Below are 24,561 nucleotides of genomic sequence, written 5' to 3' on the forward strand. Positions count from 1 at the left end.
AAAGGTATTTATGGTGAACTGAAATTAGAAGCAAGGATGGAAGCAAAGAAATATTTATTGAGGACTGCAAAGCGAAAAAGAGTACTCAGTGAACATGGCACTTACAGTCTACTCTGCCCTGTCTCCATCCCGATGTATTATTCTCATTGTCTCTCAGAGCAGTCTGATGACTAAAGTAGTGACTGGGGACATCTATTCATGTGTGGATAAGACAGTCTTTAATTATGGCAAAAGGAAAATGATTTGACTTTGCAAAGGTGGATTTGTATGCTTCATATCAACAGCACATTTGAAATAAATAATCAAGCACGACTCTAGCGGTCACATTGTTTGTTAAATCCACAAAGCCTGGTTTGCTTTCTTTGCTGTTATCAGTTTGATAGATGCTGACCAAGGGCAAGACATTTTATTAAGGTCTTCGTTCTTTGGCAAAGGAGAAAAGGGTGTTCTTGTGTGAAAAGACTCACATTATCTTGTATTCCCTGTAATAGCTAGTGCTGCCTTTGTTTGATGTACTGTAAGTTCAACGAAATACTCAGAACCAGTAACGTGATTTACATTTTATCACTTGACAAAAAATATTGAATAAAGATTAATGCCATATTTCATTTTAAAAAATGCCCTGTAATTTTTTATTCTGCATACAGTATGTATCATTGTTTCAAGTCGGACAAGTAGGGTTTTGTATATTGTTGTACTTAACAAAAGAACCTCCATATTGATCATTTTTAAAGAAGGAACAAGTAATAGGTTTATTCCATGCTGAAAAGAGAAGAAAGAAAACACAACGTTTCGGCCGTGGAGCCTAAACCTGAAGAAGGCGTCAAGGCCGAAACGTTGTGTTTTCTTTCTTCTCTTTTCAGCATAGAATAAACTTCTTAGTTGTTCCTTTACAGCCTACGCATGCTGACACAGCTACCCACCTGAACTACAGTATTTAAAAAGAAGTGCTACTTACATATAAACATATGGCTGGTGATGCTTTTAAAGGATTCAGAATCAGAGACAGAGACACACAAAATAATTATCCAGAAACCAGACCTGTAAGGCAGACAGGTTTTAACTTGGATTGTTATCTCTCATCCTAGCATTAGGCCTGCTTGTCAGCACGCCCGTCTCCATTTGGTGGTTTGAACCAAATCTTTGAGCTGATGTTGCCATTAAATGCAACCAAGAATACACCCCCTGCCATCGGAGGGGGGGACGTCCCCATCACTATACTGGGGTACTAGGACCCACATGGACCACAGGGTGAGCACCCCCTGCTGGCCTCACTAACACCTCTTCTAGCAGCAACCTTAGTTTCTCCCAGGAGATCTCCCATCCAAGTACTGACCAGGCTCACACCTGCTTAGCTTCAGTGGGTTGCTAATTGTAAGTTGCAGGGTGACATGGCTGCTGGCCCATTTAACTTGGATTGTTATCAATGCTCTTTTTTCCAAAAGAAAACACAACACATCATTAAATTGTAACGCATACGGCCTCCATTGCTTGCGAGAGCTGGCTTACCAGAGCGGTGACGTCACCGGCCTTCCCTGTGCATAGCAGGGACCGCAGCCAACAGGCTGAAGAGAGATTTCTCTTCAGCTCAAGAGGCTGGGTCCCTGTTGAGTGATGCTGGAGGCCCGGGTTCGAGTCCCTGATGGTGGGGGGCTGACCTGATATGGCAATGGTGAGGGTGCCCATGTGAACCACAAAGTGTTACATTGGTGTCAGAAGCAGGGTGGGATAGGCCTTTGCTAAGGACAGCGAGTTAAGTGGGGGAGAGTGTAATGCATACGGCCTCCATTGCTTGCGAGAGCTGGCTTACCAGAGCAGTGATGTCACCGGCCTTCCCTGTGGATAGCAGGGACTGCAGCCAACAGGCTGAGGGGAGATTTCCCTTTGGCTCAAGAGGCTGGGTCCCTGTTGAGTGACGCTGGAGGCCCGGGTTCGAGTCCCCGACGGTGGGGGGCTGACCTGATGCGACAGTGGTGAAGGTGCCTACGTGAACCCCGAAGCGTTACAATATGATAGAAATGGATATTAAACAGCAAAAATGAAATATGCTTAATTTTGGCATTTGTGTGGTAGATATTCCCATTCCAGGGCTGCAGTTATCCATTATCATACTAACCTGAGTGTTTTGAGGGAGTTCTCAAACATTCAATGACACAGGACACGTGACTCAACTGAGCACCTATTGTTCCAGACGTTCATTTGTACACATTCGCAGTTACATTGAGAAAGGACACACCTCTTTATTATTCCACTGCTTATCGCATGACCTGAAGGTTTGTTGGGTTTTCTTATCGTGGTAAAGTAATGGAGGGTCCTATTGTGACCCTCACGTATAAAAGGGCCTGTCTCACCCCAGCAGGACACTCTCAGCCTTGAAGTCCAGCGGGAGACTGTTCTGAACTGCAGCACCATGATGAAGTGGGCCGTTGTCCTCTGTGCCCTGGTGGCTCTCTCCGAGTGCCTCCACAAGTGAGTTCCTCTTGTCTATTTCATACTGTACCTTACAGCAAGAATTACAATGGGATTCAAAAGATTTCCACTGCAGAATACTTATTCTTTCTTAATGTGTCTTTTTGCCAGGTCGTCTTAACATTCTTCTTCCATTGGCCTTGCGCCATCTCTGCGCCCTCTCATCACACACCACTGCATGCTTCATGCTCTTAATGAATCAATGCAGGTGCTTCTGTCATGACCTTCCTAGGAGGCTGAGTGAAATATTAATTTCTACCTGTGTAACTAAGACAGATACCTGAGGTTTTTGCACTTGTAGGATCAAAATGTTCAAGTGTTTTTGTTTTGGTGAGATGGTCTTTATTAGCTGCAATTAAAAAAAAAAGATACGATAAGAACAAAAAAAGTATCACATACTGTAACAGCATCTCCCCACCCTCCTGCCATCCGTGGTGACCTTTTCTACGTTTCCAGCCAAAGGTCCCAACGCAAATGTACCTCATCAAGTGGAGGATGGATGAGCAAACCGGAAAAAAAATCCCTAATAAAAGTTTATAGTGGTATACTATAGCAAGATGTCAGTAAAGTATTGGAAAGAGCGTGACAAACTATGAGGTATTGGAAACCTCGATGCAAACTTCTTGAAACCATGGGATGGCAAAGGCAAAGCATTTTATAGTGGGAAGGGGGAAACCATGAGACAACTTTCAAATTTACGTACAAATTCATCACAGCTGGATTTGAAGAACTACTTACAGATGTCGTCAGAACAGATACTTGGCAATAGTGAACAGACTTGAATCTCATGGGAGAATGTCTGGATACAGCCTGCAGTTAGCACGGAAACTCAGTTCATTAGCACAGGACACACAGAAGTCAAGTCATTGGCTTCAGCTTTGCACTTTCATTATGTAGCACCAACATACTGTAAATTCTGCCTGGACTCGTGGTTTATCTTAAGTATACTGATGGGTTGTGCCCTGCCAGAAAAGTACTTAGTGTAAATTTCATTGTGTAAATTAATTGGTACTATGGTGCCAACACAGACCTAGAACTATTGCTCTAAGGGCTGCATTGTGAATCTAATCTAACCTAACCTGGTTTTAGAGTCACGTGTCCGAGTCTTGTCAAGGTCTTGTTCCAGTCCCTTGAATGTGGAAGTCTCATGGTCTGTGTATCCTACAGAGTGCAAGATAGGAAAACTCTGGCTAACTTGTCTATATTCTCTGGTTCCAGGATCTCATTGATTAAAGGGAAGACAGCTAGGGAGGCTCTGGAAGAGAGAGGCTTGTGGGAGGAGTACAGGAAGAGACACCCCTACAACCCAATCATCAAATTTGACCCCATTGCTGCCGCAGCTTCAAATGAGCCCTTGACTAATGACGCTGACGTAAGCATTATCTCTCCTTTGTACCCAAGTATATACTGTACTATTAACACTGAGAATGTTTCTGACAAACTTATTTCCTGTTCTGACATTTTCTACAGATTTTAAGAAGTGACAGAATAATATGGCAAATGACCTTAAAAAGGATTATTTTTTAAGTCAGAGTAAACGTCTGTTGTAATGTACAGTATATATTTATTTGCTTAGCAGATGCTCTTACCCAGGGTGTATACACGATACATACATTAAATTTACTTTAGGTAACTAGCAATCCTTTGCATACAACAAGATAACTGCAAAGCTATAAAGACCATAATGGTCATAATGTACTGTACACTTTAACTGGGTTTCCTCCATTGTTAACAGTATTGGAAACAATGAGATACACTCTATCAATATTGAAGAGTCCAGAAAAAATATAATTTAAAATTGGGTGGGGTATGATGTGTTAAATGCAACAAACAAACCTGTTAAAAATTATTACAGTTCTGATTCTTTTCGTATAACAGAGATAGTAACTATTATATTACTGTATAACAGTTAATGTATAATGTGTTATACTTTAACTGTGATGAAAATAATACGTTATGGCTTGCTGTGTTGTTTAACTAATTTTGAAATATATTCAACTTCGAGTCTGTGCTAGTAGTTAACCAGAATGAAGCCTGCAATGTTGCTGTCAGTAAAGCGTCTTGGATTGTTAGTGGACACACATTTGCTGCAGAGGCTTGCGTCTCCTTTCCTTTTCTTTGGTTGCCAAAGCTCAGAACATCCCCATTGTCTGCTCACGCTCCGTTACTGTTTCCCACCACAGCTGGCCTATTATGGAGTCATCTCCATTGGAACTCCCCCCCAGTCCTTCAAGGTGGTCTTCGACACCGGCTCCTCCAACCTGTGGGTGCCCTCTGTCTACTGCAACAGTGCCGCCTGCGGTGAGTCTGTAAAGCACATTGCCTGAGCCTGCCACATGTTCATGGAACTGGGGTGTCAGCAATGCAACAGTGCGCCAAGCAAAGCCATGTATTTGACTATTCCTTAAATTCTGTTTTTAGGCAACCACAACAGATTTAACCCCAGCCAGTCCTCCACCTACCGGTCCACTTCCCAGACCCTCAGCATCCAGTACGGAACGGGCAGCATGACTGGAATCCTGGGATACGACACTGTCACTGTGAGTGTGGAAGCACCATAACTTTGAATGTAGGGTTGTTAGTATGTGCTGGAATGGAGTATGAAACCGGCAATGATAACAACAATAGGGCTGAAACCAATATCAGCATGAGACCGAGTGGATAACGTAAATACCATGCACTTAATTTAGGTTTCCATACAACTCTGACTTAAAATGAAGTGAAAAAAACCTTTAAAAATCTATATCTAGAATCTAGAAATAAAGTATTGTTGAGGATATGTAAGATGATAATGGGTACGACAAGACCCTATAAGAAACATTTCCTTATCATTTTATGAGGACATGCTGGTGCAGTAGGTAATAAGACTTCTTGATTTTCTTCTACAAAGGTTGCTGGCATTGCGGACACCAACCAGATCTTTGGTCTGAGTGAGACAGAAGCCAATTTCATGTACTACATGGAGGCTGATGGCATCCTGGGCTTGGCCTTCCCCTCCATTGCTGCCTCTGGGGCCACCCCTGTCTTTGACAACATGATGAGCGAGAATCTGGTGTCCCAGGACATCTTCTCCTTCTACCTGAGCCGGTGAGAAATCCCAGTCATTGTGTTTCCAGGAATTTCTACAGAGTACAAGGAGAAAGAGAGACTGGCATCCAGACTATCTGCATTGGCACTAATATGTGTCTCTGGATACTTCCTGGCTTTGTAAAGCAAGGCTGTGATCTGGATTTAAAAACCATAATTGACTTTGCTAGCCACACCAGTCCCCTGGTAGAGTAAACTATTAATGGAAACTAATTCATTCTTAATGTTATTTTGCAGTATGATTGTTACGGATGTCGGAAGGGCAAGCTGTGGACTGGCAGGAGAGCAAAAAAGACCCAATGTGTAGTGGCGAAACGGGGATTAACCCAGGCTCAGGAGATCAGACGATGCTGGGAAGAAACCTATGCCCTCAGGCTGTGGAGGAGATGACCTGGTACTAGACGGGTCTCAAGACATCCGAACCCTTAGGCTGAGCCCGGGTTAATCCCCGTTTCACCGCTATGCATAGGGTCTTGCTCTCCTGCCATTCCACGGCATGCCCTTCTGACATCCGTAACAATGATATTGAACAGGTACAGTATTTTTAAGATAATACGAAGCTAGACCAAATCGAGTGTGGTGATACACAGAGTGACTCGGTTAACACTTACCACCTGCTTCACAATACAAACATCTCCAGGACACGGCAGCCTGAAACTGCTATGCACATGTGCTATGGTTAGTCCATGTTAAATCAGTTACATGTGCTGTACAATATATGGAATTAGCGTGCTCTTTTGTCCTGTCTTTCTCCAGCAACGGCCAGACTGGCAGTATTCTGACTCTCGGTGGAGTTGACCAATCCTACTACAACGGCCAGATTAACTGGATCCCTCTTTCCTCTGAGACCTACTGGCAGATCACCATGGATCAGTAAGCACAACTTGTCTTCTTTTGAGTTTATCATTCTCTCTTCTGATTCAGACAAAACCAGCCCGTGCAGTGGCACACTCATAAATTCACCTCCCCTGTGCCGTCAGCAAGTATTGAACATACCGGGACATGCTTCTGAATTTTGAAGGAGCTTCATTCCATTGTAGCAACTTTTCAGACTAATACTTGTTTTTTTTGTTTTGGCGCAATCTGTAGCCAAGTGTTCAAAATCCTGAAGGGCACTCACCCTGTCAAATCAGGGTGTTTTTCAAGATGAGTAGAACAAGGTCTCTGTGAGATACATGAGGAAATTAATCTTAGGATGATTGAGGACATAAAACAAGACGATTATAGGAGTCTCTGACAGACTCCCTTGTCACTCTGATAAACTCTCTGGGATCCTTTCAGAAACAGACCTGATTAAAGTTTTAAGTCATTCAGCTGCTATCTAAAACCCAAGCAATCAGGACTTTCTCCTGTTTCTGACTGTTCTTATGGTCTATGTCTGATGCCAGTGTCTGTGGTGACTTGCAGGGTTACCATCAATGGCAATACTGTGGCCTGTGCTGGTGGCTGCCAGGCTATTGTGGACAGTGGCACCTCTCTGGTTGTTGGTCCAACTAGTGACATCAGCAACATCAACGCCTGGGTTGGAGCCTCTCAGAACCAGTATGGAGATGTAAGACCCAGTTGGCTCCAACTTTGTTTTTCTTCTTTCACCAGCATGCAGTAAGCCAGAAGTACTCACAGTTTAAAGCATGGGATCGTCATTCCACCTCTGTTTGTAGGTGGCCTAATTAGGCCTAATCCTGATCATTAGTTAAATTTAACACCTTTAAAAGGTCTTTAGTGGTTGATTATTTAAAAAGGCACTGAAACCCTGGTGAATTCTGGATAGGACTCATGCACCTGGGGTTCAGACAGTTCTGCTTCACAGCAAATTGCTTTTGTGTGTCTGATGGTGGGGCTGCTTTTTGACATTTGGCGGGATTGAGTCTGGATTTTTGTTTTTCCAGGCTGTTGTGAGCTGTTCCAACATCGGAAGCATGCCCCAGGTGACCTTCACCATCAATGGATATGACTTCACCCTGCCCGCCTCTGCCTATGTTTTCCAGGTTCGTAAGTGTTTGATTTGACTGATCCCATATCTAACATATATTACTACATATTGTAACTCCACTGAAATCCATGTGAGGCTCATAAAAATATAACAAATATGACAATACAATACAACTGCAATACAATACCATAATACAAAACAATTTGGAGAAACATCACTCAATTAGGGGTCTTCCAGTACCATAAAGGATGCCATCGATTACCAGTTCTGATCACTTTGTTTAACTTAATTTTGCTCTGAAAGGAAAAGGCACCTCCCCAGGTCTGGATACAAAAAGGTTAGAATAAAAAGTGTCACCATTGTGCTTTTTACATTAAAGCTCCTTACTTAAAAAATGTAGCCTTTGTTGCACGTTGAATGACCTTGCCTTTGTATTGGCAGACCAAGTCAATTTACAATTAAGTACAGTGCCGAGGTATTTCCCACCACCCTTTGTGTAAAGACCTCCTTCAAGCCATGACCTCTGTTTTTGTTCTCTCCCTTCAGAGAAGCAGCGGCTGCTCTACCGGATTTGGCAATGGTGGAAATGACCAGCTCTGGATCCTGGGTGATGTGTTCATGAGGGAGTACTACTCCGTCTTTGACAGGGCCAACAACAGAGTGGGTCTGGCCCAGGCTGTCTAGTCTGGCCATGCTGCAGCATTTCCGCTCTCCAACACTCGCAGCGAGCAGCAATGAGGCTGCTGTAGAGCCCAGCCTTGGGTCAAAACACCGTCAGAAAAGCTCCCCGTCTGTTAATACTGTATGTATAGGATGAGACAACTTAAATGTATCTTTATTTGTAATCATAAAACTGCCAAATATAAACTGATTCTAGCAATAAAAATGTCTCAGTTTCTTTTTTCCCTTGGCCAGACCTCAGGAACAATTCACCTTCCTTTCTTCAGGGTTGTGCCCAGGCTGATAAACCCCAGTGCTCAGAAAGCAAAGTGTGATGCTGTTTCAGCTTGAGTGCATTGTGTTGGCTGCAAGAATTAAACACACAAATTGAATGTACAGTAGCTCAAAAATTGGATTTGATATAAAACAGACTCTTTCTTTTACCAGTGAGACCAGGGGGTTTCTGGGGTTGGGTGAAAGCCCAGGAGGCAGTTTGGTTTGGCTTGGTAATACTAAATAAATAATTTATTTAATTTGTTGAGTTATTTAATTCTAAATAACAAAATCAGAATTTCATGTCACACTGTTTTTGTTTTATTACAGTACCTAATCAACTACTATAACATATTTGTGAGAATTCAACACGATGAGTGTATTTTGTCAATATATTCTGATGGAAAACAGAAACGCAACATTTTCTGGAATGAGAACACTGTAGTTATAGCTTATGTACTTTCACAAAAAGTTGTCAATTTGTTTTAAGCCCTCTGACCAGCAATACAGCTTGTGCAGTGAGGCATTGCAACTTGCCAATCACACGAAAACTCGTTAGGTGCACTTTTACCCAACGAGGTCCAGGTGGAACAATGCCTGATCAGGTCACCTTTAAAAAGGCCTTAATTCAAAGTTTAGGTCACTGCAAGAAAAAGGCCACACTTAGTCAGTGTCACGCCCTCTGCAGCCAGAGGGTGCTCCTTCTCTGTCCTGTCTCTTATTTCCGGTTCTTTGCTTTCCTACCGGTGTTTCTCTCTCTTTGGGGCTATATATTTCTGGGTCTTTCATTCTGCCGGTGCTCAGCATTGACGTTCGGATGTCCTGAAACCCGCCTAGCACCAGGTCGCCCCACGTCCGCTACCTGAGGGCATAGGTTTCTATACGGCATTCCCTGAACAGCTGAGCCCGGGCTAACCCCTGTCTCGCCGCTACGCATAGGGTCTTTTCGCTCTCCTGTCATTCTACGGTTCGTCCTTTCCGACATCCGTGACAGTCAGTTTTCTGTGCATTCCATAGTGCCTCGAATGTCATCAGAAGCAAGGTAGAGGGCCATTGGCATGTTGCAGGCAGGCATGTCATGTGCCAGCGTTGCCAGACACTATGGAGTAAGCTGCTCCATTGTGTCCCGACTGCAGAGAAGGTATCAGCAGACTGGCAGGACAGATTACCGTCCAAGACAGCAGGACCCACACATCAGGCTGGTCCATCTGAGGAATCGTTTCAGATCTGCCACCCGTACTGCTGCTGAAACTGCCTGCAGATGCAATGCCCTCATCAGTGACAGGACAGTGAGGCTCCATGCTGCTGCCCTTAGAGGTCAGAAGCCCTCTGCTCACTCCTCCTAGACATCAAACCCAACTGGCTTGGGCCAGACAGAGGCTGCGATGGACTTGTCAGCAGTGGCATCAGGTCCCTTTCACGGATGAGTCACTCTTCAGCCTGTTCCATGCAGACAGGAAGGCCAGAGTGTGGAGGAGGAGGTGTTGGGTTTCTTTTTTCCATCAATATATTTATCTTTTATGTTTTGCTGCTTTGTACCCTGCAAAAGACAACAGTATGTGACAAACTAGCTAAATTCTCATCAGCTAAACTATCTGTATGATTGGCATTTTCTCTAGGATTTCCAATAAATATACCACAACCCTCTTTCTCAAACTACATATCTTTCCATGTGGAAAAAGCAACATTACTAAGACTATGGATTTGACATATTCCCATGTTCTTTAGTTTCTTTAGCTTCTTCATTTAGCTTCTTAAATGAGTAAGCCTTGTTTCACAAATTATTTCTCTGAATGTGGAATTCAGTGGCACTCTGTCTTTTAAGGAACACGTTTCAGATTTTGAATTATTCACTGACAGACTTGATTCAGTAGTACAGTTTTGTTCAGTGTATTAGTGAATCGAATGAACAAATCTTTTTATATGATAACTGAACTGAATAAAATCACTTTCATTCGCTAGAGGAACTGAACTGTCCTGCTCTGGTTATGGATGATCCAAAGTCTTGGGGCTCTACTGCCACCATTCTTGTTCTTCAAGGGTTTTGAGTGCCACAAAAGTGACACAATTTGCAGGAGCCATATTCAACTGCGCTACCTAGTGAGTTAGAAAAACTCTTCTGCCTACATAGGATGACAGGCCTCCTAGCACCACCAGCGCTGTCACAGACCAGCTTACAACAGGTAACACTACTTGGTCGGCCCAGCAGTTTCTACTTTAGTGTCTTAAAGACCTCCTGCAAAACTGTAATCCAAGTCACTGCCTTCCCTTTCCACCTTTTCCATGGGTAGCCATTCAGCACTGCAAGGCATGCAACCATGGAAAATTCCTACAAACCCCCAAAATTAGCATAATTGGCTCAAAGTCCCGGGAAGCAGCCAATCTCTCACTTCCGGCAGCTTCTCTGAATTAGTCTCAATCCCAGATATCTTGTCTCTCGACAAAAGAATGGACATTTTCTGGTCCCGATGAGTTCAGGTCATACACCCAGACAATCACAAATGCCTAACCCAGATGTTATAAATAAGCCTCAGATATAGGTAAGGACACAATCAGATATATCCACACCAACTCACTGGTCAATGGTCTAAGACAGAGCTGATTTGGACTACAGGAGCATTGTACTGTACATAGTGAGAAAGGAATCTATTCAAACTCACATAGCTCCAGTGGGCTTGTAAAAATTGTCTTCTCCCTTAGTTGTTTGCTAAATACCAATTCCAGTAACTACTGCCCAGAACTACTGTACAAGTCCTTGATGTTTAGCATCCTTATGGATCAACACATTCATCTATGCACCTGACACAACACTGGTTGCTCCAGTAGCTCCACTCCACTGGGAAAACTCCTGCACTCATGCATGCCCAACCATATCCCTGTCTTTAGGGATCTGATCTTTCAATTCCAGAAGCCCATGCAAAACCTACATGATCCATTCTTCTTTTTTAGCAGCACAACTGCCCATAAGGTACAAACGTGTATAAACCCTTTCTCCAACATTCCATGTGTCAGTTGATGCAGGGATATGGTGAAGCAAGGTCTTCTGCCATCCAAGGGCCTCCTCATGGGCAGCAAGCACCTCCTGTCATGTATATAGAAGGGCCTCCAGTAGTCCCTGTTGACCCACCATCAGCTTTGAAGGAAGAAGACAACATTTTTCCTCCTCCAGAATAGGAGGACAGCCCAACCACCTCCACCACGGAGACATCGTTTGGAGAAAAACATCTGAATCACCATAAACATGATCTTCAGTAGTTCTACTCACTAAATGGAGTTTATATAACGAAAGTTCGGGAGGGATGACAACAACCATGCTCAATTGTTCCCAGCCATCAGTAATTAGCAATCACTCCCTTCATCCTTCCTCCACCAAACGCTATAAAAACCAATGCAATATCTCTCTCCCTCTCGTGCGACTTTTGTATCCCACCTCCACCCCAACTCCACCTCTGCAGCGACTCCTTGGTTACCCTGCGTGGGGGTCCTGGCCTCCTCGTCCTATGGCCAGGAGGTCGCCCCTCAGCCAAGTGGGTTAAGCCAATATCCACCCCATAATAGTTCATCACACCTTGATGTTGGGCGTTGACATTCCTAGTGAATGCCAAAGGTCTCTGCAAAGGATGTGAATGGAGTTTCTGTAGACAAACAGGGTCCCTTCATCCCTTGGTCAATCCTATAGATCTGGTAATCTGCTGCTGCATTGTTTTTTTCCAGCAACCTCACTGACTTGGCAATATGATGTGGAAATAAGAAAAGACCTAGTAAAAATGGTTTGTAACTGAATGTTAAACTGATTTTAGCATTCAAAATGTCTCTTGTTGCTCTTGTCCTTTGTTCAAAGGATATTTGAACCAGGTGTGAGCCTGGTCATTACCTGGATGGGAGACCTCCTGGGGAAAACTAAGGTTGCTGCTGGAAGAGGTGTTAGTGGGGCCAGCAGGGGGCGCTCACCCTGCGGTCCATGAGGGTCCTAATGCCCCAGTATAGTGACGGGGACACTATACTGTAAACAGGTGCTGTCCTTCGGATGAGACGTAAAACCGAGGTCCTGACTCTCTGTGGTCATTAAAAATCCCAGGGTGTTTCTCAAAAAGAGCAGGGGTGTAACCTGGAGTCCAATTTCCCATTGGCCCTTACCAATCATGGCCTCCTAATAATCCCCATCTATGAATTGGCTTCATTACTCTGCTCTCCTCCCCACTGATAGCTGATGTGTGGTGAGCGTTCTGGCGCACTATGGCTGCAGTCGCATCATCCAAGTGGGGCTGCACAGTGGTGGTGGTGGAGGGGAGTCCCCATTACCTGTAAAGTGCTTTGAGTGGAGTGTCCAGAAAAGCGCTATATAAGTGTAAGCAATTATTTATTATTATTATTATTATGTGCATGTGATACATATTTCATAGTGTAACATTAAAACACTTGTAAGACGTTGTAGATGTGTGAAAACCCATCAGTCTCAGAGCTTGTGAGTGCATTAACTATTGAATTCATTCTGAACTATTACTGCTAAGTGTTAACAGTATTAGGAACACCATCAAGAAGGCAAAAACCATTACTAAGTGTTTTATTCAGATTGTATGCCCTCTGATTGCAGGTTTATAAACAATGACTGCACCAGCACCTTACATTAGCAGTTTATAATTCACTTATGATTACCTTGGTGGAAATTTGCTATGTTTAAACATTAGATTGTGCTCAAGTTACAGGTACATTGTATTTACATAAAACTGTGCAGGATTGGATGTATATCTTATCCAATTCAAAACATTTCACCTTTGTAACTTTGGCTTGTGGCTGGAATAGTGCCACACAGTCTTTGCTGACATTGCTATGCAACAAGGCTTTTTATTTTCATGGCTCAAGAAAGAAAAAAATATTTAAGGCCTTTTTTAGTATTATTAAGAATCTACAAAAACAGTAATAGAAAGTTTTTAGGAATTTTCTGTAGACTTGCAATTATATTTTAATGAGCTGTGCAAACATCTAATACAGTACCTGGAATTAAAGGTCAGCTGAATACCCTTGTACTCCTTATCCCCAAAGTTGTTTTCTAAACGTTTGCATTGGATAAAGTTTATTATTTCTGTTACTTATCTTTTTCCTTTATTGAAGCTTTTTGGGTTTTCTTATCATGGTGATAAAGTAATGGAGGGTCCTATTGTGACCCTCAGGTATAAAAGGGTCTGTCTCACCCCAGGAGGACACTTTCAGCCTTGGAGTCCAGCGGGAGACTGTTCTGAACTGCAGCACCATGATGAAGTGGGCCGTTGTCCTCTGTGCCCTGGTGGCTCTCTCCGAGTGCCTGCACAAGTGAGTTTTTCCTTTTGCAACATTTAAAACTATTCAACTTTCTCTCTAATTATGTGTGCTGTCTAGTCTTATCAATTATTTTAATGCTGCTCTGAAGTATAACAGCTGAAGCAATAACCTGCATAACGTGAGATGAGATGAGTAAAATATTGCACATGCTATTAAGTAGAACGACATTCTTTGGAAAACAGCAAATAAGGCAGAATAAATAAGGAAATGCAAAATACAATGCAAAAAAGGAATCAAAAGGAATCAAAAGGAAAAAAAAGGGTTGCGCATAATAATTAATCTTAAAAATAACTGATTACTCCATTCAGAAAATTTGCATCATGAAAATTATTTAGTTGGCTTGTTCTTGTACTTCAAATGGTTCTCTGTAATAAACCCAGTGTGGTTTTAAGAAAACCATACTCTTTTCTATATTCAGTCATGTAAATTGGACGTACAGTATGAAGCTGCAGACTTCAAACTATTGTCCCTATTGGCTGAAATCTCCCCTGATGTAAGTCTAGTCCCTTTCTAAAGTGTACTGAAAATTAGATGCTATGAATTAAACAGTTACAAAATAAGTATAGAACTTATTAAACACAGAATGATTGATTTATTACTTATTTTATTGAAATGCAGGGTAGAATTTAAACATAGCTCTTCTTTATTGATGCACATCTGCAAATCACACTCTGCATGTTTAGGTGTCAATTGGAAACTGGTGATACAGATTCCAAGAGTGCATCACAGATATTGTCAATTCTACATCCCATTATCAAACTACATTATACATAACATCAGCCTGCTGAAAAACATGAACAGAAGCTACATTTTGTCTTACCTTTAACACACCACAGGCCATTAGTACAACCTGACTCAAGGAAATGAGGCCACTTTTATTGCTATCTCTGTCCACCTACAGTACTTTACCTAAAGTGATCAGTCTTATTCTAACACATTAGAACTTGAGCATTTGAAATGTATTTAATATGGGACTGTAGTAGTCCCCAGCAGCAAGTGCTTGGTCAGTTGTCCATTAGTGCATGTCAGGCTTATAAAGGGGGAATATACATTTACTTGAATGGAGTAAGCTTACATGAAATTTAATTACTATGTCTCTGTCCCCCGGAATTTATCATGCTACCGCAGGATATCCATTTAGATAGTGTCTGACTCATAAGGTCATCTGTTTTCAGGATCCCCTTGATTAAAGGGAAATCTGCAAGGCAGGCTCTGGAAGAGAAAGGCCTGTGGGAGGAGTACAGGAAGAGACACCCCTACAACCCCGGTGCCAAGTTTAACCCTGATTTTGCCACAGTAGCAAATGAGCCCATGACCAATGATGCTGATGTAAGTACGACCACTTTATAGTTGTGTTACAGCAGAGATCAGTCTGGTTGATATCTGATGAAAGAGAAATGGACTGTTCAATACCTCATGGGGGTGTTCTGTGTGTGGAGACACTACTGCAAAAACAAACACTACGTTTATATGTATAATCAAAATGTTTGCCAAGTACAGGAACAGACTATATTAGAAATAGTATAATGTATGAAAGTCCAGTAAGTAAAGGTTATTTCTTTCTTACCATTTCAGTGCTGCAGCCACAAATGTCCTTAACAGGTTTAATGTTTGCTTTTGGTTCAAATGGACCGTGATGACAAATGAAACCACTACTATTTGATCACTAATAGTGTCAACTTTAGCCACATTTATTCTCTATGATTACAAAGTATTTTATTTTGAATGGATCATGATTACTTTAAAGTGTACCCACACAACTGGAGCCTTTCTGCTCATTTTTAGTGACGATATTGTAACGTATACGGCCTCCATTGCTTGCGAGAGCTGACGTCACCGCCCTTCCCTGTGAATAGCAGGGACCACAGCCGCCGGGCTGGGGGGTGATCTCTCTTTAGCTCAAGAGGCTGGGTCCCTGTTGAATGACACCGGAGGCCTGGGTTTGAGTCCCCGACGGTGGGGGTCCAACCTGATGCGGCGGCAGCGAGGGTGCCCACGTGAACCCCGTAGCGTTATAATATTAACATCGGCACTAACATCTCTCAACCCTGTGTGTGCGCTCCTTTGTGTCTCCAGCTCTCCTACTATGGGGTCATCTCCATTGGAACTCCCCCCCAGTCCTTCAATGTCCTCTTCGACACCGGATCCTCCAACCTGTGGGTGCCCTCTGTCTACTGCAATAGCGAAGCCTGCAGTGAGTATGCAAAACAGAAATGGATGAATATGCCCTCAGTGTATATTTTCATTGTTGCTCTCTTCTGCATATGCCAACCCTAACCCATTCTGCATTCCACCCACCCCTAACTATTAAACCATTTCCAAACTTTTACCACAAAGCATGAGTTCTATTGTCTGATGTGTGAAAATATAGATGCTTGAACACAGCAAGAGGTGGAATATCTACAGCAGCTTACTCCTCAATAGAATGAGCCCATTTGAGCTTTAAAGTGAAACAAAAAAGTTGCAGCTGCCAAAATTACAAATGCCAGATATATCTGAAAAGTATAAAAAGGAAAGATGACTTTCTTATCAATGTACGGTTGAGAAGTTAAATGCCTTTGGATGGCATCAGCGAAAGCCAACATTTTTGATCATTGCCTAAATTCCCTTTGCAGCCAACCACAACACCTTCAACCCCAGCCAGTCCTCCACCTACCAGTCCACTTCCCAGACCCTCACCATCCAGTACGGAACGGGCAGCATGACTGGAATCCTGGGATACGACACTGTCACTGTGAGTGTGGAAGCACAGAACACACAGAAATCTGGCATGACAGAACCAGAAAACAACCTCAGACTACTACATGAGAAACAGGCTGCCTATAGAAGTTAAATTAATACTTAATGAAGACTGGGCATAAAGTAATGAATAATTTGTGATTTACAAATTTTAAGAAATCTTGCTTTCTGCTAACTTATGATTTGTCTTCTACAAGGTTGCTGGCATTAGTGTCGCAAACCAGATTTTTGGTCTGAGCGAGACTGAAGCAAGCTTCCAGTACTACATGCCTTTTGATGGCATCCTGGGTCTGGCCTTCCCCTCAATCGCAGCCTCTGGTGCCACCCCTGTCTTCGACAATATGATGAGCCAGGGCCTGGTTTCCCAGGATGTCTTCTCCATCTACCTGAGCCCGTGAGTGATGGCTCCTTTGCAGAATGCAACATGTGGAGAGCATATTTGTGTGTAACAGAGCAGTGTCAAAACTGGGACAGGCCACCAGAGGGCGGTATAAAGACACTCCAGGAAAAGGGAGTAAATGAATCACCCAAATTTGCGCAAGGTTATAAGGGGATTGACTTCACCTGTTTGGAAGTTGGTTCTCTTTCATAAGGATTCAGAGAATAGTTGGAGGTTGCCTACTCAGGTTTGGGCTAGATCTTAGATCTCAGTCACTCATGACAATGATAAACTCAGTCCCACAGTGAGACATCTTGTTATTAAAGAAAGGTTTGGAGCTTGAGTGTGTAAATATCTTAAAGACGGACTGTTGTCTTGTCCGGGGCAGTAAAACCACTTTTTTGTGTTTTCGCCCCAGGAAAATGGATCAACCTTTCAGTTAGGATTACAAAAAAGGAAAGAGAAAGGCGTGCAAGTGATACTATAGATCACATTTGGGCTGGAAAGGCTATTTCAGAAATGGGTTGGTCCGGCCTCTGCCAAATTCCCATTAAAAAAGGATGTGTGTGTGTGCAGATCCGCCACACTGTGCTATTCCACTAGGGGGATCTGTCTTATTTAGCTTCCAGCTCTTACAGAGTACTGTATAGACAGGAATTTCAATGCAGGAAGCAAATAAGGACAGCAGTAGAAATAAGGACATGCAAATGCAGAAGAGATCTGATGTTTTAAATTATGTTGCATATAGGATAGGATTCATATTAACTACTCATGTTCCTTCAATCTAGAACATAATTTATTTTTAAGTGGATCAGATATTCTCCTCATCTCTTGTTCCTTGTCCAGCAATGGCGAGACTGGCAGTGTTCTGACTCTCGGTGGATTTGACCAATCCTACTACACTGGCCAGATCACCTGGATCCCTCTGTCCTCAGAGACGTACTGGCAGATCACCATGGACCAGTGAGTAAAGATCATCTGTTTGGGTCTTCGCTATTCTCGTCAGCACAAGGACTGTTAACAGTATCTCACACCCCTAGATTAGTCTAAACCCCTCCAACATCTCAATGTACTGTTGGAGTGCAAAGACACTAGGAATGGATTTGAGAGAAAGACTACAAAATTGGAAAATAATGTGTGCAAAAAAACAGTAACTGCAACTAGAACAGGACTAAATGTCCTTAAATTAAATCTTTTCCAAAGGATGCCTTTAACTTTTTAAAGTTTAATTCCATAGCAGCTAGCTCCTTCTGTAGGGTGTGCTATACCTTGTGATGCTCTGACTCCGTACCTGTCTGAGACGCCTGGCCTTGTTTTCGGTTACAGGATTAGCATCAATGGCCAGGCTGTTGCGTGTGCCGGGGGATGCCAAGCCATCGTGGACAGTGGCACTTCTCAGCTTGTTGGCCCATCTGGTGGAATCAGCAACATCAATGCTTACATTGGAGTAAGGAATTCTTCTCAGGGGTCACCTCATACTGTAACTCTCTAATGTCATCAGAAGAGCACTGTCAGAGCATGCGAACTCTCAAAATCAAACATCCTTCATGTCTTTCCTTTTGACTGGCCTGCAACATGTTTCTGTAGTGGTTACACCTCACTTAATTTTGCTACAACAGGGTGAATCTTTTCTTTTTTTGTTTTACATTTTTCTCTGTTGGAGAACATGAGCTTGAGAGCTCAGCACAAAATGATGAAGCAAGTCAGAAAGCAGAGGAAACCCATTCATGATTTCGTACTTGGGTCACGTGTTCCACAACATGGCTGCAAGAATGACGCTTTAAAAGTCACTTTCCTCAAGGCTTGCAGAACAGCCCATGGTTTCACTTCCCATAAATATCTCATAAACCTAAACCGTGTTGTGCCAGTTTCCAAGTCACAACCAAAAACAGCTTATGTGTGATTCAGAATCATATGAACTAATTAAATTAGTGAATGAAAATGTAAGTAGCAATACCCTCCCAGATTTGATGCATGTGTTTTTCTGGTAATCTCCTTGCACAGGAAAGCAGTGTTTTTGTTTGCCATCACTCCAATGAGTCACCTGTAACCCTTTTCTTCATGTGGTTGCATCCTAGCTGTTCTTGGGATGTTTCTGGGTTTTCACTGTTTGCACTACTCCATTTAGGGGAGGTTGTAACTTGTGGGATTTCCTGTCTTTGCTCAGGATGTTTCCAGCTGCAACATCGGAAACCTGCCTGATGTCACGTTCACTCTCAATGGGTATGACTTCACTCTGACTCCCTCTGCCTATGTGTCGCAGGTGAGTGGCCATTTACAAAAGGACAGCCAAACGAGCCATTACTCGGAATGTTATGTTCTTTTTGTCCACTCCAACAAAAAGTAAAACCTTTTCAGTTCTCCAATTAAGAGCCTAAATCTAATTCTTCATTGCAGAAATGTCTTTCATACATACCGATTTTCTAACATTTCATATGTATGGGGCTGAAGAAAAGATGAATGTGGTAGTTTGCTTTGACCATGATCTTTATGAGTGAAACATCTATCTGAGAGAAGGGGCCAGCACCGAGGCCCTTAATTGTTTCTGAATGTAACAAAAATGATTAATTTCCCTATCTGTATTTATCATTGTTAACCATAAATATTTTAAAGATTGATGCTGCGGCTACAGCAAACCACACACAGTACATCTCCATTCTGCTGTAAAGGATATTGTCAGTTCTTTCAACAACTGCTGCAACATTTCGTAACCAAAATGCATGACTAACAGAGAAGTAAACAGCTTTTGGGGTTAATGTTCAGGGACACCTGAAGAGAAAGGCAGCAGCCTTGTGTTGTAAAGAGCTGTTTTTTGTTACTTTAACTGGGAATCAGAGTCTGCCAAAGGTACGTTTAAAGGGATAAACACTGTATATACACTCAATAAACATTGAAGTTGCAGTCCTGTCCAAGGACTAAATGAAAAACAAGACCTTTTCCTAGCCTGAGGTCCTAACTTTTATTGATCAGTATTTTGACAACCAGGCCTTGCTATTCTGATGGACTATTGAGAGAGAACATGACCTTTCAACAATACTCCCAGTTGAAATGAAAGGGGGTTCTTGTGATTTTCCCAGTTGAATACAATGCTGTCTCCCTCTATCACCACAGACAAGCAGCGGCTGCGAGTCTGGCTTCGCCAGTGGTGGATTTGGCCAGTGGATTCTGGGTGATGTCTTCATCAGGCAGTACTACGCCATCTTTGACAGAGGCAACAACATGGTGGGCCTGGCCCAGGCTGCCTAATCTCACAGTTTCCCGTGGGAGAGCAGCATCACAGCACAGCCACCTGCCTGCACTCCCCGTGAACGTCACCGCGGCTCTTCTTGTGCTGTCTGTCTTCTGTAGATGCTTCCAATCATTGCTGTCGCAGGATAGGCCTGGAGATCTTCAAGCTGTAACGGGAGACAGAATAAAATGCTTTTTGAACTTGTATCTCTGATTGTAAATAATAAAGAGAAATTAGCATCAAATAATGCCTGTCCAAAAATGATTTTGTCCAGTTGGGTTAAGTCCACACATTGACACATGTTGTGTATGCTTATAGTCATTGGCATTGGTCTGCATTTAATCTAAAGATGCACTCAGCTATTTGGTCCAAGTGTCCACACTATTCCAGCTACCAATGTGTGTGACAGAATGCAATTAACATTCTGTTGTAGGCCTCCTCTTCATCTCAGTAATAACGGTTATATACTGCATTCATTTATTGTTTTAGTCTGAGCTCCAGAAAGACTAGTGGTCTTTTTATAATTCCAGGATAACTGTTAAACTTTAAGAGCAAGATTTAAAGTGATGGCTTTTCTCTTTGAAGCTGTTCACCCTATCAGCCAATAGAAGGCTATTATTAATAACCCTATCTGGTATTTTATAGTACCGTCATATAAATATTTTATATAGTACCTTTTTATAGTACCTTTTATATAGTATCTCAAAGTGATATACAATAATAAAAAAAGTTAACAAGGAGAAGAAGTTACAAAATTTGCCAAATTAAAAACAAGGATTTGGAATACAGAAGCAGATGTAAGGGGCAGACACAGGCCTGATTAAGTAAAAGCCTTTCTGAAGAATAAGTTTTTGAGTCTGGATTTGAAAGCTCTCAGGGAAGGTGACTCTCTGATATCCTTAGGGATAGAATTCCAGACATTTAGGGCATAGTAAGAGAAGGCCCTGTCACCCATACTATCTCAAAAAGCTTGGGGGATGAACAGGAGACCAGAGTCAGATGAACAAGGGTTGTGAGGATGATAGTACCTCAGACAGGTACTCAGACAAGTACTGAGGTGATATAATTCAATCCATGTTATTTTAATAGCTGACCAAGTGGGGAGACATACAGTAAATGCCAAATATTAGAGACCCAGTACTGAGCCATGAGGAACACCAAAATTCCTAACTGAACAAAAAGTGAGAACTGAAACCCTCAAGAGAGACAAAGTGTTGGTGATCAGTAAGTTCAGACTCTTCTCAAGACGGGAATGTAAGATATCAAAAGCAGCACTGAAGTCTAGGAGAATAAGGATAGAACCGGAATCAGATGCCATAAGAAAATTGTTAGTGACTTAATCAGAGCAGTTTCTGTGCTGTGTAAATGTTTAAAGCCATATTGGAAGGGTTCAGTGAGGTTATTTGTATTGAATCGCAACAGCACGTTTCAAATTTTAGCAGGAAAGGGTAAGTTGGATATAGGACAAAAATTGTTTAAGTTGTCCAGAGCCATATTTGTGGTTTTTTTTTGGCACAGGGGTATTGGCAGCAATTTTAAAGGCCATAGGTGCCACTGCAGTTCTCGAGGGCTAGATTATTATCTTAAGAACAACAGGGCAGAGAGAAGAAAAACAGGACTGAGATTAAACAGTAGGAATGGGATCTAATAAACAGGTGGTGGATTTTACACATGGTACCAATTTACGAAGGCATGCAGCATCAAGTTGAGAAAGACTAGAGAAAAGGGAACTAGCAAACCTTGGCCAGCAGGGAGGACGTGTGGTGTGGAGACAACATGATGCTGGATATTGTCAGTCTTGGAAGTAAAAACCTCTAACAATGTGGCAGGTAATGTGGTGGGGCAGTTTAGTAGTCTATTGACGGTGGAGAACAGGTATTTAGGATTGGTATGGTTGGTCTTAATTACATGGAAGAAGTAGCTGGATGTAACAGACTCCTTCCAAGACTGAAGAGATACATTCAGACCAAAAAGACACCACCTACAGTATGTACTAGTTTGTGGGACACTGCCTTTACTGAGCATAACTACCATAGGGCAGATCAACTAAAGGAGATTATTTGAGTTTCCAGAGGTGCTAGGCTGTCAAGAGTAGTTAAAAGAGAACTGTTAAAAACTTGTACCTTGTTTTCCAGAGTATCAGAGTTAGAAAAGCAAGACAAGACAGAGCAGTCAGTAAAACTAGACTGGTCAACTTTTTACCAATTGCAAAAACTATTAGAGCATGAAGGTGAAGAGTGTGAGACAGGAAATCCTAAATCAAAAAGAACAGCTAGGTCACCATAAAGGCCTAGTTCAAGGTACTGTAAGTGTGACCTTTGTGTGACCTTTGTTGTGAGTTATACTGAGCTGAATGAGACTAAAGTATTCCATCAAAGTTAGAAAACCCTTAGATAAACTGGTAGGCAGTGAATCAACATGGATATTACAACCACCAAGATTAAGGAACATATTAAATCTGAAGATTAACAGAGGAAGCAGAAAATCCACAAACTCACATCAAAAGACCACATGGGGGGTCTGTAAACTGTAACAATGATAGAAGAGTGGGGACATTTGAAAAAAGACCCTCGAAAGAAGAAAAATGAAAACCTATGGCTCACCTAACACTGGTTTCTGCACGTCATTCCATTTGTACACATTGCCTCGGGATCGGTACTGGGTTGTGCTGGGCAACTGTAACTGGCAGGTTTGCAGGGACGTTCATTGGAGGAAGCTAAGTCTGAGGCTGCCTTTCCTTTTTGGTTGGGACACCAGCCATGTGTCTAGTCTATTAATCTGTAGGCCCATAAAAACCTAAAATGTACAGTAATTGGAAATGCCCTTACTTCCTTGCTGGCATTGCCAAATCATTTAATTGTTTTAAAAAATGCATTCTGGAGAGCAATTTTTAAGGGATTCTTAAATAGAAATGTGTCTGTGATTTCAGAAGCTACAGGCTTCACTTTTCCTGAAAAAGTCAAATGCAAAATAAGATGTGACTGGCCATTCACATTACAGAAAGAAAGCAAAAACACTTTATCACATTGAATTAGTATTTCCATATGATCTGTATGATGTAAGTATTTCGTTGTATGTATTTTGTTCCGTATGATTTCACAAAATCTTCTTTCCTGGAAATAAACATTATGTAAGTGACAGTTCAAATAATAATAAGAATTATTTGTATGAGTCGGCCAGTCTCAATAATTGTCACCAAATTATACCATGATTGCTGATGAATAGAATAGAATCGTGTCTAATATTTCTTTATTTTATTGTGGTATACAACAAAATGTGGTTTCAACCTCTACTAGAACTGTACATTGTTTGTTTTCTCTATCTTAATAAGGACTATTAATACTTTTTCATACTAATGCAAATACCAAATATTTAGGAAGGGATTTCAAAGTACTTATCAGTGAATTAATCTCAATGATTACGATAAAGGTATTACTACCATAAGAGTTCCACTGATTACAGTGATTTGAGAAAGTGAAGCAGCTTTAAACTCTAAGATAATTTTAGATAAACCCTAGTGGCCTAAAGATAAAGCGTGCTACTGTTTATCCAGTGACCTCAGCAATTCCTCCATGATGTCACAGACCGGCCGGCTGGTACTGTACTGTAATGCTGTGGTTCCTCACTTTTAATTTAGTTATCATTAATGACTAAGAATAATGAATAAGAGCAGTTTCCTGCAGGTGCTGCTTTTGTCTTCCAAGAACTCAAACCCTTTTAGAATATTTGCATATTTGTTTGAAACATGGAAAGTTAACTAAGGATGATGAAGGCAATGGAAGGTAACCACCATATCAACAAGAACGACGTTGATCACAATAAAGGCATTGATCCCAATAAAGAGCAGATCCCAAACCACAGTATTTTCATGCTCGGCACCATCCATGTCTTAAGAAACGAAGCAGACAATTATTTCATGTTATGATGCATGGTCATGAGGTTACAGACTGTTAGGTTCTTCTAACCTTGAATCCTTGATTATTCATTTCTGTTATAGTAGCTGTCTTGGGTATAAATCATGGTGATGGAAAAACAGAATAAAATATCATTATTAGGCTTTAGAGATGCTTACAGAGGAACCAATTAATTACATGAATGTTTCCAATCAGGACATCAGTTCCTAGTTCATCCAAAGAAATCTAAAGTCTCTCTATGTCCTCAGTGTATCTTACTATGATATTTTTATGCATAAATGTCTTTCAGAATTTCTTTAACATAAATAACTTGGAGGCAAGGCTGATCTAAGTTTGATCTGTTATTTTGCACACTTTCACATTGACATTATGAGAAAGGACACCCATCTTTACCATTCCACTGCTTATCACTTTCTGTTAAGAAGACTTGTTGGGTTTTCTTATCATGGTGATAAAGTAATGGAGGGTCCTATTGTGACCCTCAGGTATAAAAGGGTCTGTCTCACCCCAGCAGGACACTCTCAGCCTTGGAGTCCAGACTGTTCTGAACTGCAGCACC

General features: G+C 41.9%; 2 protein-coding genes across 4 annotated transcripts; both read left to right on the forward strand.

The window, feature by feature from the left end:
• The first annotated feature begins 2,410 nt into the window (after window positions 1-2,410).
• LOC148830969 (pepsin A-like) lies at window positions 2,411-8,173 on the forward strand. 2 transcript variants are annotated; one of them, XM_088921058.1, is made up of 9 exons: window positions 2,411-2,469; window positions 3,688-3,841; window positions 4,653-4,770; window positions 4,891-5,009; window positions 5,360-5,556; window positions 6,313-6,429; window positions 6,964-7,108; window positions 7,446-7,552; window positions 8,041-8,173. In XM_088921058.1, the coding sequence occupies exons 1-9, from the start codon at window positions 2,411-2,413 to the stop codon at window positions 8,171-8,173; spliced, it is 1,149 nt and encodes a 382-aa protein (XP_088777184.1). The 2 variants fall into 2 exon arrangements, with proteins under 2 accessions (XP_088777184.1, XP_088777185.1); XM_088921059.1 differs by having other exon boundaries at window positions 7,446-7,544; window positions 8,036-8,173.
• A 5,500-nt stretch (window positions 8,174-13,673) lies between these two features.
• LOC148830970 (pepsin A-like) lies at window positions 13,674-20,105 on the forward strand. 2 transcript variants are annotated; one of them, XM_088920685.1, is made up of 11 exons: window positions 13,674-13,732; window positions 14,917-15,070; window positions 15,818-15,935; window positions 16,357-16,475; window positions 16,678-16,874; window positions 17,706-17,822; window positions 18,186-18,306; window positions 18,537-18,557; window positions 19,027-19,122; window positions 19,663-19,673; window positions 19,979-20,105. In XM_088920685.1, the coding sequence occupies exons 1-11, from the start codon at window positions 13,674-13,676 to the stop codon at window positions 20,103-20,105; spliced, it is 1,140 nt and encodes a 379-aa protein (XP_088776811.1). The 2 variants fall into 2 exon arrangements, with proteins under 2 accessions (XP_088776811.1, XP_088776810.1); XM_088920684.1 differs by lacking the exons at window positions 18,537-18,557; window positions 19,663-19,673 and adding an exon at window positions 18,864-18,870 and having other exon boundaries at window positions 18,186-18,326; window positions 19,971-20,105.
• Window positions 20,106-24,561: the final 4,456 nt, after the last annotated feature.

Source organism: Atractosteus spatula, chromosome 7, assembly GCF_055471065.1.
Source record: "Atractosteus spatula isolate fAtrSpa1 chromosome 7, fAtrSpa1.hap1, whole genome shotgun sequence".
Classification (NCBI taxonomy): domain Eukaryota; kingdom Metazoa; phylum Chordata; class Actinopteri; order Semionotiformes; family Lepisosteidae; genus Atractosteus; species Atractosteus spatula.

Bases quoted from the DNA above. Each gene is read 5' to 3' on its own strand.
- LOC148830969 (XM_088921058.1), top strand. From the start codon at position 2,411: ATGATGAAGTGGGCCGTTGTCCTCTGTGCCCTGGTGGCTCTCTCCGAG. The intron at 5,010-5,359 runs GTGAGTGTGGAA...TCTTCTACAAAG, and splicing joins TGGGATACGACACTGTCACT to GTTGCTGGCATTGCGGACAC. The intron at 5,557-6,312 runs GTGAGAAATCCC...GTCTTTCTCCAG, and splicing joins TTCTCCTTCTACCTGAGCCG to CAACGGCCAGACTGGCAGTA.
- LOC148830970 (XM_088920684.1), top strand. From the start codon at position 13,674: ATGATGAAGTGGGCCGTTGTCCTCTGTGCCCTGGTGGCTCTCTCCGAG. The intron at 17,823-18,185 runs GTGAGTAAAGAT...TTTCGGTTACAG, and splicing joins TGGCAGATCACCATGGACCA to GATTAGCATCAATGGCCAGG. The intron at 19,123-19,970 runs GTGAGTGGCCAT...CTATCACCACAG, and splicing joins CCTCTGCCTATGTGTCGCAG to ACAAGCAGCGGCTGCGAGTC.